The sequence below is a fragment of the Schistocerca americana genome, chromosome 9 (genome assembly GCF_021461395.2).
Source record: "Schistocerca americana isolate TAMUIC-IGC-003095 chromosome 9, iqSchAmer2.1, whole genome shotgun sequence".
Lineage (NCBI taxonomy): Eukaryota > Metazoa > Arthropoda > Insecta > Orthoptera > Acrididae > Schistocerca > Schistocerca americana.
Window position 1 is genome coordinate 39,420,365 of NC_060127.1, and position 17,034 is coordinate 39,437,398.

Sequence of the window (17,034 nt, forward strand, 5' to 3'; positions counted from 1 at the left end):
GGTCTTCACTTTGATAATAATCCAGCACCTTTTGTTTTGGACTGGCCTTCAAAGTTTTGTAAGAGTCTCACAGTAAACCTATGATGTCGCATTGTTCTCATCCGTTACTCTCGCGAAACCTGTTGTCAAAATTGCTTTGCATTCCCAAAAAATTGCAGACTTCATTTTGTGGCTTGACAGTATTTGCTTAAATTTTTTTGACTTATTGGGAGAATGAGTGTGTTTCCACTGCTTTGGATTGCTTCTTAGTTTCAGAATTGACATGCTGCACCCATGTCTCATCCCCAGTCAAGATTCTGTTCAGAAATTACTCACCCTCTTCATTGTAGTAATGTTAAGGTAGAACACATTCTTTCAGTATTGTGAACATTTTGATTCTCGCTGTGAAAAAAATAGGGTGGCCTGATCTCTCTGTGACAGTGTTTAAGAGCATGTGTACAATTTTGTCAACATGTTGCACTAGTTTGTCAGTCTCCTTCCTTGTCCACCTTCATCGTGCACATCTGAGCGACCGTGCCAGAGTTTTCTGCACCACTCCAACAACACCACCACTTATAACCTTATCCCCATACACACAGTATGATTAACGATGAATCTTGGCAGCTCTGACTCCTCCTGCTTGGAGGAAATGAATGGCAGAATGTACCTTGACACCTGGCAGGAGGTACAGTAATACCGTCCATTTCAGCCAATTGCTGCTTACAGACTGACTAATGTAAAGAGAGCTGAGTGACACAACATGACCTCCAAAGTCTCCTTTTCCAAATGTGCAGACAACATGAAGCTAGAAGCATTTGTTTATTTTTAATAGCCAGTTGGAGGTAAACAGGTGAATAACACTCATAATTAATGAGAATACTTGCATTTGAAGCCACTGTTTATTAGATAATAGTTTCAGCCTAACAATGTTTTTGTTCACCGTCTCTACATCTACACGATTACTCTGCAATTCACATTTAAGTGCTTGGCAGAGGGTTCATCGAACCACAATCATACTATCTCCCTACCATTCCACTCCCGAACAGTGCGCAGGAAAAACGAACACCTAAGCCTTTCTGTTCGAGCTCTGATTTCTCTTATTTTATTTTGATGATCACTCCTACCTATGTAGGTTGGGCTCAACAAAATATTTTCGCATTCAGAAGAGAAAATTGGTTACTGAAATTTCGTAAATAGATCTCACCAAGACGATAAACGTCTTTGCTTTAATGACTTCCATCCCAACTCGCGTATCATATCTGCCACACTCTCTCCCCTATTACGTGATAATACAAAATGAGCTGCCCTTTTTTGCACCCTTTCGATGTCCTCCGTCAATCCCACCTGGTAAGGATCCCACACCGCGCAGCAATATTCTAACAGAGGATGACCGAGTGTAGTGTAAGTGCATCTTCTAAGTGTCCTGCCAATGAAACGCAACCTTTGGCTCGCCTTCCCCACAATATTATCTATGTGGTCTTTCCAACTGAAGTTGTTCGTAATTTTTACACCCAGGTACTTAGTTGAATTGACAGCCTTGAGAATTGTACTATTTATCGAGTAATGGAATTCCAACGGATTTCTTTTGGAACTCATGTGTATCACCTCACACTATTCGTTATTTAGCGTCAACTGCCACCTGCCACACCATACAGCAATCTTTTCTAAATCGCTTTGCAACTGATACTAGTCTTCGGATGACCTTACTAGACGGTAAATTACAGCATCATCTGCGAACAACCTAAGAGAACTGCTCAGATTGTCACCCAGGTCATTCATATAGATCAGGAACAGCAGAGGTCCCAGGACGCTTCCCTGGGGAACACCTGATATCACTTCAGTTTTACTCAATGATTTGCCGTCTATTACTACGAACTGCGACCTTCCTGACAGGAAATCACGAATCCAGTCGCACAACTGAGACGATACCCCATAGGCCCGCAGCTTGATTAGAAGTCGCTTGTGAGGAATGGTGTCAAAAGCTTTCCGGAAATCTAGAAATACGGAATCAACATGAGATCCCCTGTCGATAGTGGCCATTACTTTGTGCGAATAAAGAGCTAGCTGCGTTGCACAAGAACGATGTTTTCTGAAACCATGCTGATTACATATCAATAGATCGTTCCCTTCGAGGTGATTCATAATGTTTGAATACAGTATATGCTCCAAAACCCTACTGCAAACCGACGTCAATGATATAGGTCTGTAGTTGGATGGATTACTCCTACTACCCTTCTTAAACACTGGTGCGACCTGCGCAATTTTCCAATCTGTAGGTACAGATCTATCGGTGAGGGAGCGGTTTTATATGATTGCTAAGTCGGGAGCTGTTGTATCAGCGTAATCTGAAAGGAACCTAATCGGTATACAATCTGGACCTGAAGACTTGCCCGTATCAAGCGATTTGAGTTGCTTCGCAACCCCTAAGGTATCTACTTCTAAGAAACTCATGCTAGCAGCTGTTCGTGTTTCAAATTCACTCTTCATTGTCTGAAGAACTCTAGTTTTTTTGTAGATACCATAAGTCCGCTATGTGTCACATGAAATTGATTGAATTTTAAATGTACATTTACATCTACATACGTACTCCGCTAGTCACTGTACAGTCCATGTCGGAGGGTACCCTTTATCACTACTAGTCACTTTCTGTCCTGTTACACTCCCAAATAAAGCGAGGAAAAAATGACAGTTTATATGCCTCTGGATGAGTCCTAGTATCTCATATCTTATCTTTGTGGTCCTTACATAAAATGTATGTTCGCAGCAGTAAAACCATTCTGCAGTCAGCTTCAGCTTTTGATTCTCTAAATTTTCTCAATACTGTTACTTACAAACAACATCTCCTTCACTTCAGGGATTCCCATTTGATTTCCCGAAGCATCTCTGCAATACTTACGTGTTGTTCAGACCTACTGGAAATAAACAATATTATGAAAAGGAAAGTTGCTACTCACCATATAGCGAAGATGCTGAGTTTCAGGTAGGCACAACAAAAAGACTCACAATTAAAGGTTTCGGCCATTGAAGCCTTCGTCAACAGTAGATGACACACACACTTGCACTCGCACTCACGCAAACGCAACTCATACACACAGCTGCAGTCTCGGTCAACTGAAACCACACTACTGGAAATAAATCTGGTGCTCCACATCTGAACTGTTTTGATGTCTTCCCTTAATCCAACCTGGTGCAGATCCCAAACACTTAAACAGTACTTAAGAAAGACTAGGTCACATCAGTGTCCTATATGCAGTCTCCTTTACAGATGCATCACACTTTCCCAAAACTATCCCAGTAAAATGAGCGGTCCTATCACACTTCCCGGGGTAACTCTTAATCTCTGAATGAACGCTCATCGTCGTGGACAATGTGCTAGGTTCTGTTATATAAGAAGTCTTTGAGCCACTAACGTATCTAAAAATCTATTCCTTATGCTTGTAGCTTCGTTAACAGTTTGCAGCGGGCACCATGTCAAATGCTTGAATCTGCCTGTTGCCTCCATAGTTCGAATCTGAATACATTTTGATAAAGTTAACAGTCCTCATCATACACACAACTGTTAATCTTAAATACTCAAGCCACTAAGTGCCCAGTGTGTTTCATTCATGATTTGGTTGGTTGGTTGGTTGTTTTGCGGAAGGAGACCAGACAGTGTGGTCATCGGTCTCATCGGATTAGGGAAGGATGGGGAAGGAAGTCGGCCGTGCCCTTTCAGAGGAACCATCCCAGCATTTGCCTGGAGTGATTCAGGGAAATCACGGAAAACCTAAATCAGGATGGCCGGACGCGGGATTGAACCGTCGTCCTCCCGAATGCGAGTCCAGTGTCTAACCACTGCGCCACCTCGCTCGGTATCATTCATGATTTATCATTACTTTTATTTCCTTGACTTCTTTAATTAATATGTTTCCTTTCATCTCATTTCCACTTCTTACCGTCCATCAACACTTCTCTTGCTTTGAACAGTCACAATATTCAATAGAACTTATGTCCCTTAAAGGCTTTGTGCACATCCCGTCATGACATATTCCATACTCAACTCTCACCTCAGACCCTCGTACTTGTACTGGCTACTTGGAAACTCAAAACATCAGCAATTTTTTCTCTGCAAAGAAATCAGAATCCCAGCTGATATGGTATCGTTGCAAGTTCTCAGGCAACAGTTAAATACACTTGAGAGTACCAGGTAATAAACAGTTCACCGAAAATGGTTTCAGACACCTTGGCAGTTATATTTCCTTTCACTGTGGCCATTGGGCCTAGTGTTAACCATCCTCTGAACTCCAGAACCTCCACCATGCTGCAGAGTTGCAAGAAGACAGTTTGTCTTTCACACCTGCCTTGGTGTTCTCCTCATGTAGACCAGTGTAAAAGCGTATTTGTTGGGCCGCATTGCATTTTCCCATTGTTCAGTACTCCAAACTCTGTTTCTCTTGCTGCACTCAGATCTCTCTCTCTCTCTCTCTCTCTCTCTCTCTCTCTCTCCTCCTCCCCCCTCCCCCTCCCTCCCCCCTCCCTCTCCTCCTCCCTCCCCCCCTGCCCTCTCCCCCTCCGTCCCCCTCCCCCCTCTCCCCCTCCGTCCCCCCTCCATCCCTCCCCCTCTCCCTCCCCCTCTCCCTCCCCCTCTCCCTCCCCCTCTCCCTCCCCCTCTCCCTCCCCCTCTCCCTCCCCCTCTCCCTCCCCCTCTCCCTCCCCCTCTCCCTCCCCCTCTCCCTCCCCCTCTCCCTCCCCCTCTCCCTCCCCCTCTCCTTCCCCCTCCCCCTCCCCCTCCCCCTCTCCCTCCCTCTCTCCCTCCCCCTCCCCCTCTCCCTCCCCCTCCCCCTCTCCCTCCCTCTCTCCCTCCCCCTCTCCCTCCCCCTCTCCCACTCCCTCCCCCTCTCCCTCCCCCTCTCCCTCCCCCTCTCCCTGCCCCTCTCCCTCCCCCTCTCCCTCTCTCTCTCTCTCTCTCTCTCTCTCTCTCTCTCTCTCTCTCTCTCTAATTCAACTAGTTTGCATGCAGGTTGACACAATATTACGGTGATTGCAGAACACTTCTCCACTACAATATAGTGTGAAGGGGTAACGAAATACAATGCTGGTGTCAGAAGGTGAGCTCCAAAACTGTGGTGCTCGTAGTAGTTTGTTCATATTATTTGGCCAATCCCTGTACCACAGCCAAGGTGAAAAACTGACGCAAGAAACTGGAAAATATGAGTGGGTAAAACATCAAAAATAACATGTTTCATTTAATTTTGTGCTTTCAGGTGTTCAACACAGTTTTTTTCCATCTTACCAAACCACTACATCACACTGTGAAATTGTGTAGCTTTGGTTTCTTTCTGACAGACAGTTTTAACTAAGGTAGCAGGGTATTTAAACAATTAGGCAATTCATTTCCATCAAAATTATTCGTTCTCCTTATACATAATTTTAAACAGAAATTGTATACACAATAATGTGCTGTTCTTTTTACCTCCTAGCAACCTATTTAGCAGAAAACTTTTAAATTAGGAAAGTTTTATTTATGGCCTGTAAGTAAATGGAGAATACTACTACAGTATCTGAATCTTCTGAAACTTCGTAATCCTGCCCATTCGCAGATTACAACTATGTGAAATACTGCCATTAAAGCTACTATCCAGACAGATTTAGCAGCTGGAGAGGTCTCTGTCTTACCCCATTCACCAATGAGTCCAATCGATTTACCCATACATTTTAAATGACTTTAATTCCCAATCGATGTTTTATTTGTAATGACACTAAACAAAAACTCAAGGTCAGAGAGGGAGGGGGTGGGGGACATATGACGCACAGAGAGGAGACAAAGGAAATGGACAGAGGGGAAAGGAGGAGGTGGACAGAGAGGGGGATGAGAAGATTGACAGAGAAGGGGAGGGGGAAGTGGAGATTGACAGAGAAGGTGGAGGGGGAGGAGATGGGCAGAAAGAGGGTGGAGAAGAAGATTGGGATGTATATACAATTCCCATTCTTGTTTAACAATTGCGAAGCATTGCTGGATTCGTTAGTGTGCAGTATTTCGTCGACTCTCCCAGTCGTCTCACGGTGCTGCAAACAGTGCTGTTATGTTTACTGGATGCCTATGCTCTGGCTGTGAACTATTGTTAGCCTTCCGCTGCTTTCCGTAGTCGAGCGTAACTCCCAGTGCCCACTAATGCCACTTGATGCTCTTTTGGATTGCAGAGCCTGTACAGATATCCCACGAATTGCTCATTTGGTCTGCATTTCCCTGCTCTGATTTATGTGATGGCTGGAGGAATCTTAATAAATTGTGTGCTAAATGCTGACTCTTGTTTAAATTGAAACCACTGACCCTTTTTATTAGGTTTTCTGACATATTTATTTTGATAGACACCTTAATTACTCTATCCCAGAAACTTGGCATTTGCACTACGAAACTTCTCTCACCGTATTTCATTTTGTGATTATGTTTTAGGCAGCACTTGTCAAAAACTGATTTGCTCACTGTTTTAGCCGCTTGTGGAAGTGGGAAACACTAAGAGAACATACGTTTCACAGAATATCCATGCGAGCTCTGAAAAACAAAATAGTATTGTAGGCATTAGTTGGTATCATGAGTCAAACTCGCCTACAAATAGGGCTGTGAGACATATCGTAGTTTGCAGTCTTGTGGAGTCCAGGCAGCAAGTACACGCAACGCCACAACTTGCAGCACCTAAAGTAGACGGCTGGGTCGGCCATTGAACACATGGCAGCACACCATTAACTTACTGTGCTGAGGAAACGTGAGGAACCACAACGTATTTTATCTAAGACAAATCACTGTATTGACCTGAATATAAGCCACAATTTTCCCCAAAACTGGGCCAAGAAAAATGAGTGTGCAGCTTATCTGTGTGTGCCCCTGTAAATAATGATATCAAGCAAAACTATATGGTTGCAGAGACCTCTTCAGGTCTCAAACATCTGTGATGTATATATGCAGACTGAAGTGATGAATGAAAATTTGTACAGAGGCTGGGATACAATCTCCTGCTTACTAGGCAGGTACACTAATCACTGCGCCACCCTGGTGCAGTGGCTTTGCATAACGGCACGTACTACCCAACCATGTCTCCCTCCTCAGTCCAAATTCCAATTCTAGCTTCAGCCCACTTGACATTACTATGATCTCTAACAGCATTGCAACTGTATTGGAATAGCACCACAGCACCTTTAAAAAACGTTCCAAAGATCCCTCCCACTCCCATGCTATAATTTACTCCACTCACTCATTCAGACCAACTCATCGTCATTATCTCTTTGTGTTTCTCTGTCACGGTCTCCTGTGTCACAGCCACAGTCCCATTTGTCCTGTCCTACTACATCTGTCTTCTCTTGTTGTCACTGTCTCCCTCTTGACTCTCTTATTGCTAATATCTCATTCATTCCTTCCTTCCTTCCTTCCTACTGCTGCTGTTTCTTCGCACTGTCACTATCTCTCTCTTCCTCATGGTCATTGCCATACACTTTTAACTCTCCTTACTAGTGGCTCTCATCCACTTTCTCTTTCTTTTTAGTGCTCCACCCCTGGCACTGTCTCATTCACTCTTTTTCCTAGCACTGTTCTGTCACTGTTCCTCTCTTTCTCTCTCACTACCATTGTCTCCTTCGCTCTTCCTATAACACAGCCACTGTCTACTATATTCCAATATTTATTACTTTTCCATCTCTTTGTCACTGTCTCAGCATAAAAAAGTGTGAATATGTTTGCATGCCAAAATTTTTAAGAAAATTTTTTAAAAGTTCCCTTCTTTTTCTGTCAGCAATAGGATACATAATGCATATGGAAAGAAATGTCTTGGTAAGTAAAATTTAAATAATTTGCTTACGTGAAATTGAAATAACCCAAAGTAAATTTTACACCACAGAGTGGATTCTACATGCGCTGCCAGGTTGATAGACACACAAACAAACACAAGCGTACACACAAAATTCAAGCTTTCGCAACCAGCGGTTGCTTCATCAGGAAAGAGGGAAGGAGAGGGAAAGACGAAAGGATGTGGGTTTTAAGGGAGAGGGTAAGGAGTCATTCCAATCCCGGGAGCGGAAAGACTTACCTTAGGGGGAAAAAAGGACAGGTATACACTTGCGCACGCGCGCGCACACACACACACACACACACACACACACACACACACACACACACAGATCCATCCGCACATATGTCTGCTTGTGTCTGTATTTGTGCGGATGGATATTGCATGCGCGCGTATACCTGTCCTTTTTTCCTCCCTAAGGTAAGTCTTTGGAATGACTCCTTACCCTCTCCATTAAAACCCACATCCTTTCGTCTTTCCCTCTCCTTCCCTCTTTCCTGATGAAGCAACCTGGGGTTGCGAAAGCTTGAATTTTGTGTGTGTGTTTGTTTGTGTGTCTATCAACATACCAACGCTTTCATATATATATGCTTGTGCATCACTCGTACAATGTGGTATTCCCAGATGATAACAGAGTCACTTTACAGCATATTTCCCTGTGCTACGTTACTTTATAAACTATGTTTTTGCTTTACAACCCATTTATTTTAATGCATATTGTTTGTGTACAAGTAGGGTACATCTGAACCTCTGTATCTCGAAAACTGATAAAGATGTGAAGAAAATTTTCAAGGTTGCTTGGGATCGAGATCTTACAAAATTCTGATAAAAATTCCAGCCATTTGCTGTGTATTGCTGTCTTGGAATCTTGGCTGGGTTTCAGTCTGCTGAGGACAACAAAAATATACTAAAAAATTGGGATCGAGATCTTACAAAATTCTGATAAAAATTTCAGCCATTTGCTGTGTATTGCTGTCTTGGAATCTTGGCTGGGTTTCGGTCTGCTGAGGACAACAAAAATATACTAAAAAATCCCTTTTTGTGATGTTTGCCGAGGAACTGCCCGTGAAATAATGGTGCCTTCATGAGTCCCATCTAGCCCACCATAGACCACATCAGATGCAAAAAGAACCAACTGATTTGCGCCATTTGCCTAAGCAGGAGGAAGTGTGTCATTCGTATTGTAGGATGATAGTAACACTAAGACGATTCTTCTGTTGGGTATACAAATGGTCCCTATACCAAAGGCTATCCAAAACAATTGACCCTGCCGTTTTATCACCAATGGAAATAGAAGTATGCACACTCGAAAATCCCATTTTTATGTGCGGCATTTTAGGACATATTAGGTACAAAGACTTCAGATGACTTTCTCGTTTCATACAACTGTGTCTGTTTAAGGCCGCTGCTATTACATTTTCACCTCTCCAATAAACTAGCCAACAGTGAGAACAGTTGATTGCATGTGGTGAATCTGCTCCAAAGAAGACAACAGTCCATTGGCAGGAAAAGTTATGAAGCCGATATTCAATATTCTGGGATGCGAAGGATGTAAAGCTCGTAGACTTCGTAGAAAAAGGAAGAATAATATTGGACAGTACTACAATAACATAGTGGGCCAATCCAACTAGAAACAGGAGGAAATAGATCTTTTTTTGTGAAGAAGAAACTACTGTTTCATCACAATAGCATTCCAGCACATTTGTTTGGAGTTGTCCCTGAAAAACAGCACAGATTGCATTAAGAATTGCTGCTGCATCCCCCATTATTCTCCGATTTGCTTTCCTGTGATTTCTTCCTGTTCTTAAACATGCAGTGCCTAAAGGTAAAAAATTTTGCTCCGATGGCGTCATTTTCAAGACAGATGCATATATCGTAGGAGGGGTCAATAAGTACGGCCATGATGTTCGAAAAATTGTATATTCCTTAACAGGAGAGTGTACATAAAATGTGTTCCTTCATAATGAAACACCTCAAAGAAAATTATCTGTTGCCACACAAGCAACATGGAATCAGGAAATACCATTCTTGTGAAATCCAACGGGCTCTTTATTCACACGAAGTAATGAGTACTGTTGCCAGAGGATATCAAGTTGATTTCATATGTCTAGATTTCCAGAAGGTTTTTTAACTGAAGTTATATCTAAGATTCTCCAAGGAAGTTTGATAGGCCCTCTGTTGTCCTTAATTTATTTTAACAATTTAGGAGACAATCTCAGGAGCCCTCTTAGATTGTTCGCAGATGATCTGTCATTTACTGTCTAAAAAAGTCATAAGGAGATCAAAAAGAATTATAAAATGATTTGGGGAAGTTATCTGGATGATCCAACAAGTGACAGTTGATCGTGAGCAATAAAAAGATTGTACTAAAATATTCATTTAAATTTTAGTTATATGGTAACTCAAATAAATTTAAAGGTCATCAACTCAGTGAAATACGTAGTGATTACAATTATGAAGAAAGTAAGTTGCAACCATCACATAGATGTTGTGGGAGAGGCAAACCAAAGACAGTTTTTTATTTGCAGAACACTTGTAAGGTGCAAAACAACTTTTATAATTAGACTGCCTATGCTATGCTTGTCTATCATATTAGGGAGTATTGCTGCACGGTATGGGATCATTATCAAATAGGATTGACGGTGGACACTGAAAAAGTTCAAAGAAGGGTGGATCATTTTTTATTATTGTAGAATGGTGGAGACTGTGTCATGGATATGGTAAGTAAGTTGAGATGGTTGCCATTAAAACAAAGGTGTCTTTGTTAAAGCAAGGTCTTTTAAGGAAATTTCAGTAAGCAACTTTCTCCTCCAGATGGCAAAAAAATTTGACAATTCACAATAAAAAAAAAGGAAAGGATAAGAAATTTCTTCTCAGTAAAATTTCTTAAACATAAATAATGAACTTAGACACAGAAAGAAATGAGTTTAAATTTCATATGACTGGAGCTTTACTGTGAATTAATGGCTGGACAAACTTCAGTGTGAAAGTCAGGTGTGTGCTCTAGCACATGAAAATCGAGTCAGGTACAGACTTATTGTTAGTGCACACACAGAAAGATTTAAGTGTCGAGAGTCGAACATTGGAGATTTAGTCAGGAAGTGGTTCTAGACACTCTCTGCTAAACACTTAATTGTGAACTGTAGAATAATATGTAGGGAGAAAAAAGGCATGCATAGAAATTCTGCAATAGGTACAAAAAAGATTTCTCATTAATGTTTTTGAGTATTCTGTGGCCTTAGACAATAAATACCACTCTTTTTTTCTTTTCAGGTGCCTGAATTTGGCAGGCTGGAATCTAAAAGAAGCCCTTGAGAAATTTATGGAACTATACAAAGCAGGCAAAATTCCAGCAAAAAGATTCAATAAATTAAAAGCAGCAGCAAAATTTTAAAAGCGAGAAATCTTTTGACCCTCATCAAGTACCTGTGTCTGTATAGTGTTTGAAGCAGCTACTGAGTAAAATTGCATCCTTTGTGAAATTGGTAATTGCTGTAGCTGCACCAGCACTATTGCAGAAAAAGCTGATGCAAGTTAGTTTTGTGAGTGGTCAGTGAAGGTGCATCAGCAGCAAAAAGTGTGCTGAGAGCAGTCAAAAAGAAAATTCAAGTTAAGAAAACTCTTAAATTATGAGACGGAGTTGCTTGGTGGTACTGAGGTTGTGAAATATTTATATTGCTGATACACACACACACACACACACACACACACACACACACACACACACACACACACAAATAAAAGTTTGTGGCACTGTACACGCTTTTGGAATTAATGGGGAAATATTAGTGCCTTCCTTGGGAACTCAAGACAGCTAGGTGGGGGAAAATTACAAAAAAGGCCAGCTCGCTCAAGACACCCAGGTGAGATGAATGACCAGGTTGTCGAGGATGTATCTTCAGTGTTCAACTGAAACACTCTTTATCTAGGTAAGGAATGTTGTGGCAGAGTGTAAATAATTTAGGAGCAAAGGAGACAACTCACCAAATAGTAAAAGTGTTGAGTCATTAGGCACACGAGAAAGAATGAAAACTTTGCTAGCTATTGAAACATCCTTTAATGAGCTGGATCAGGGAGTTGTAACAGGTAGGGTGGGTAGAGGGAGAAGGGACTGGAAAGTGGGAGGAGGCATCGGGAAAGGTTGCCTGACAACTCAGAGGTAGGCAGCAGGTGTGTCGGATAGGAATGAGAAACACAGGCAGTGATGCCAGTGACTTGGAGGAGTGGAGTAGAAGGGGTGACAGGGCGGAGGAAGGGGAACTGTCGGGTAGAGGATGTGGGTGCAGTGAGATAGCGGAGATTATGAAATTACGGGAACAGAGGATGTGTCACAAAGATAACTCCCATCTGTGTAGTTCAGAAGCAAGAGCAGAGTTGACCACCCAGTAGTGGAAAGCTATGCTGACCACAACACACTTTAGTTCAATTGCTGCTTCACAACCATCGCTTCCCCCTGGCACCAGTTTTTTTTAACTATAAATATGGAAGTTATCTTTGCAACACATCCTTCATTCCATAATCCCCCTGGCCTCAATCTCCCCTATCTCAATGCACACACTGCCTCTACCCAACAAGCTCTGTCCTATCAACCCTCCAAATCCTCTCCTCCACATCATCGGCATCATCCACCCCACCAACTCACTCACTTCCAGCGTCCGTGTGTCTCATTCCCATCTCCACCCTTGCGTCAGCCACCCTTCCCCAACCCTCCTCGCACTTTCCATCCCTTTTGTCCATCTGCCTGTTCCACTCAACACAACACAACACTTCACTCCAGTCAACCTGCCAATCTGCAGCCCAATACTGTGATTGCAGTCAACCGGCACAATATGTGAGGGGAGGGTTGTCCGAAAGCTAGTAGTGTTTTCATTCTTTTTTGTGTGCCTGTCAATGACTCAATGCCTGTGTGATTCAATGAGTTGTCTCCTTTCCTCCTAAATTATTTACATCTCTCTTCAACTAACTTTGACCAGTGTGCCTTGCTAATGCCAGTGGACATCCAACTTTCAATAACTCCATGGCAGTCGTAGCTCTGATAACAGACGTTCCCTCACAGCAGATAAAATCAGTAGAGCCATTGAGCTCACAATTTACACTAAATTGCAGTAAGACAACACAAGTCTTAAGACAACTCAAGTTTATTAACCAAACTGGTGTCACCTGACGTCGCTTTGGCTTTGTAACTTACAGAACTAAAGTATCATTGATTGTTCTACAATGTTAATTTGTTACATGGACTATTCATATTATTAAATTGTATTTTATAAATATGAAGTCCACAGTAGGAGGCCTTCCAGTCATGTTTCCACGGTGTCCCGGAACTGGGCAGCTACAAGATGCGTATGCCTGCCTGTTGTTTGTAACTCGGCCATACACTGTCGTTTCTCAGACACCTGGGGATCTCTGAAACATCATCCAAACAAACTACTAACAGTAGCCGTTCCAGCATAAAATTATTCAACAGTTAATTACTCAGAATAGTTATGAAGTTAACTTACTGCAAACCGACCTCTGTTGTATATTATTTCTATGTCATGTGTCGTACAATTTGCAACGTAATTTACACACAACAGGTTCATGGCTCCCTCTCATCCTGCAGTCTGATATGTTCTCCCTTTTTAATCTCCCACAACTTATTTCTCTCTCCTGCCCCGAGGTAATATCTAATACTTCTGAAAGCTAGCATAGTGCTGTGGACATTTTCTTTTATACGTGTGTATCAACAACACTGAATATTTCACATCCTGAAAGTAAATACCAGCTAGCATTTGTGTCTGATAATTTAATGTAATGTTCATTATATTGTATGTAAATAAACGGTTTCTTATGTGAAATCAGTCTGAAAATAAAATCTTGAATCAGCTATATTTATTTTGTATGTGTACATACAATGCTTGGCTCCCAGGAGTCTCTGTGATATGAAAGACAATAAAATATGAAATGTTATGTTGCTAATATGAATTTTAATATATGCAAATACAAGATGTGATCAAAAGTAATAGGAATATTTTAATTTTGTAGGCTTTATACAACTGATTCTCAGTATTTTTTTATTTTTATTTATTTATTTATCTTGTTAGAATACATGTTTATGATGCATGTTTGCATTTTCAGCTGTTTTGAATTTTTAATTTATTGTAGACAGTCAAAAACGTTATATATGTTTTCAGGTGCTCGAAGAATTTTTTCTTTCAAAGAAGATAGATTGAAGAATGTGCATTAAATTTTGCTTGAAAAATGGAATAAAGTGCAACACTGCATTTGAAATGTTGATTGCGGCTTTTTGTGAACCTAAAATAAGTAATACAAGAATTCATGAATGATGTAAACATTTCAAAAAAGGTCGGGAAGATGTTGAAGACAAGGAAGATGTTGAAGACGACAGTTGCCCTGGACGCCCCACCACGTCAGTACTGATGACAGTGTGGAAGAAGTAAAGAAAATGGTTCTGGAAAATTGTTGAATCACAATCGGGGAGGTTGCTGATGACGTCAGCAAATCCTTTGCCTCATGCCAGGCTATTTTTTCAGGCATTTTGGGCATGAAACTTGTAGCAGCAAAGTTTCTTTCAAAATTATTGAATTTCAACTGAAAACAACATCGCGTAGGCATCGCTTGAAAATACTGAATGAAACTGACAACAATCCAAACTTCTAAAGACGGTTGTAACAGGTGGCAAAATGTGGGCATACGGGTATGGTGTTAAAACCGAGGCCCAATCATCCCAATGGAAACTGCTTGGAGAGCCAGGACCAAAAAAAATTTGACAAGTTCGATCGCATTTGAAGGCTCTTCTCACTGTTTTCTTCGTTAAGGAATACTACCTGGAAGTTCTATGCCATTTGCGTGAAGCAGTCTCAAGATAGCAACTAGAGTTGTGACAAAACCACTCATGGAAATTGCATCACAATAATGCTCCTACTCATGCCTCAATACTTGTTCGTGATTTTCTTTTCCCCCAAAAACAAAACTGTTATGTTGCCTCAGCCACTGAATTTGCCAGACATGGCTCTCTGCGACCACTTTCTATTCGTGAGGCTGAAGAGAATTGTGAAAGGATCTCATTTTGCCGCTGTTGATGAGGAAAAAACAAAATCACCGAAGGAGCTGAACACCATAACGTAAAGTGAGTTCCTAAAATGCCACAAGATTGAAAAAAGTGCCGGCACGAGTGTGTTATATCAGAGGGGGGATTACTTTGAAGGGGACATAGTTGGTGTTGATAAATAAATAAAGATTCTTTAAGAAAACCAAAAATTCCCATTACTATTTGATCACACATTGTACATTAGTTTAAATTATTCCTTGCACAACATAAATTCCTTTATCAGCTCCTAATTGTGCTGTATTATCTTCAAGACATTTCATATACTCTCCCAAGTTGTTGAGTACATGTGTATGCTTTAGACTCCTTTAATGTTAAACTTCTTAAACCTTTGAGGTCTTTGTAGTTATTTTTATTAGTCTTAGAAATGCAGGCATGCACTCTGCTTAATAAAACACACACACACACACACACACACACACACACACACAGCTCTTACGCACACAGCCACTGTCATTTCCGGGCACTGAGGCGTGACTCAAGTGTACAGCAATTACAGTATGTATGTAGTGGTGGTATAGGAGAGGCATGGGGTAGGGAGGGAGAGGGATACCAGAGTAGGGGTGGGGGAATATGCTGTACTGCTGCCTACAGGAGTGTGTTAGGAGGCGGCAGACACAGGATGGCGGGCTGCTAGCTGCAGCATTGAGAGACTGTGCTCTGGGGCAAAAGGAGTGAAGGGAAAATGAGTGTGGAGGCACAGTGGGGTGCGCCATGCACGTGTGGGCCTGGAGAAGGAGCAGGGAAGAGGACAGAGGGAGGTGGGGACAGGGACTGGCGAAAGTAGAAGCCAGGGTGGCAGGAACCTAGGGAGACTTCACATGTGCACAATTCAGAAAAAGCTGGTGTCAGTTAGAAGAATCCGGAAGTCGCGAGCTGTGAAACAGTCACTGAAGTCGGGCAGACCGTATCGGGTGGCACACTCGGTCACTCTCTGACTACCAGTTTGCCAGTGGCCATTCGTACATACGAGTAGTTTGTCGATTGTCGCGTCCACACGGAGTGCCACACAGTGGATGCAACTATGTTGGTAGACCACATGGCTGCTTTTACAGGTGGCCCTGCCTCTTATGGTGTAGGACGTGCCTGTGTAAGAACTGGAGTAAGACGGTAGCGGGATGATGCTTAGGGGAATGTAAGATAAAGTGGCCATTGTATATTTTTTGCCCTAAACAGTGCTGCTGCTAGCCACAAAGTGGTCACACTAGCCTAATATACACCATTGTTGTTGTTAGTGAATTTTCAGAGGAAGTTTGTTCCATTACTTTGTAGAATAATCTTTTATGATTTTCAGTTGCCTGATGTAAGGTAAGTCATTTATATTATTTATGTTACCTGACACATATGATGAGTGGTACTTTTTTACCATATCAATGTTTAAACAATGTCTTTCAGCTTACAAATATAGTTCATTGTTCTTTCCTTCAGTTTGAGAGTTTCACCTGTTGTGAACCGTTAATGGTTACACATTGTCCGATCAGAAAAAGTGACCGCATTACTCGACTGAAAAAGCGGTCAAGCATTTTACCTCAATAGGAGTTGGTTACTCCCATACGTGACATGTAATACTTCAGACCACAGTGAATTCTAAATCCTTTTATATAAAAAAATTATCATGTATTATTCTGTCCCTTTGTGACAGTTTTAAGTTAATTTATGTTCTTTCATTCTGTCACATTTGGAGTATCGTATTTTATGGACTATAAGATGCACTTTTGTCTTCAAAAAATTGCCTCCAAGGTTCAGATGCATCGTATACTCAAAATTATTATAAAAATGGCCAGCGTTTGCTTTTACATTCCGACCAGTCTTAAAAATGGCCATATATTCGATGCCGTCGGAAACCTATCCTTATCTGACAACATTGGATTTAACTGGTAGTGATTCTCAAGCTTGCTAACACAGTCTCCCTCCTGCCATGCCATCGCAAACCAAGAACACTTTTAACTCGGTGCCAGTCAACTTGAATAATTGAAAATGATTTGTGTTGTCAGTAATGGTATGATATTTTTGTTAGTAGCTGATTTTGTAAGGGAAAAAAATAAAAAATGTTTACATGATGCAGGCTATAAATTGAATGATGGTGATAAAGAGGAAGAACAAAGTTCAGATAGTGATTTTCAGGGATTTTAA

The 17,034-nt window shown here is 41.5% G+C and overlaps 1 protein-coding gene across 1 annotated transcript in view; it reads left to right on the plus strand.

Moving 5' to 3' along the window:
• LOC124551100 (nuclear RNA export factor 1-like) overlaps window positions 1-13,751 on the plus strand; it is a 137,933-nt gene extending 124,182 nt beyond the window's left edge. Inside the window, exon 16 of the mRNA XM_047126029.1 lies at window positions 11,070-13,751. Coding sequence (XP_046981985.1) covers window positions 11,070-11,190 — 121 coding nt within the window. The 3' untranslated portion in view covers window positions 11,191-13,751. The remainder of the gene's footprint in view (window positions 1-11,069) is intronic.
• Window positions 13,752-17,034: the final 3,283 nt, after the last annotated feature.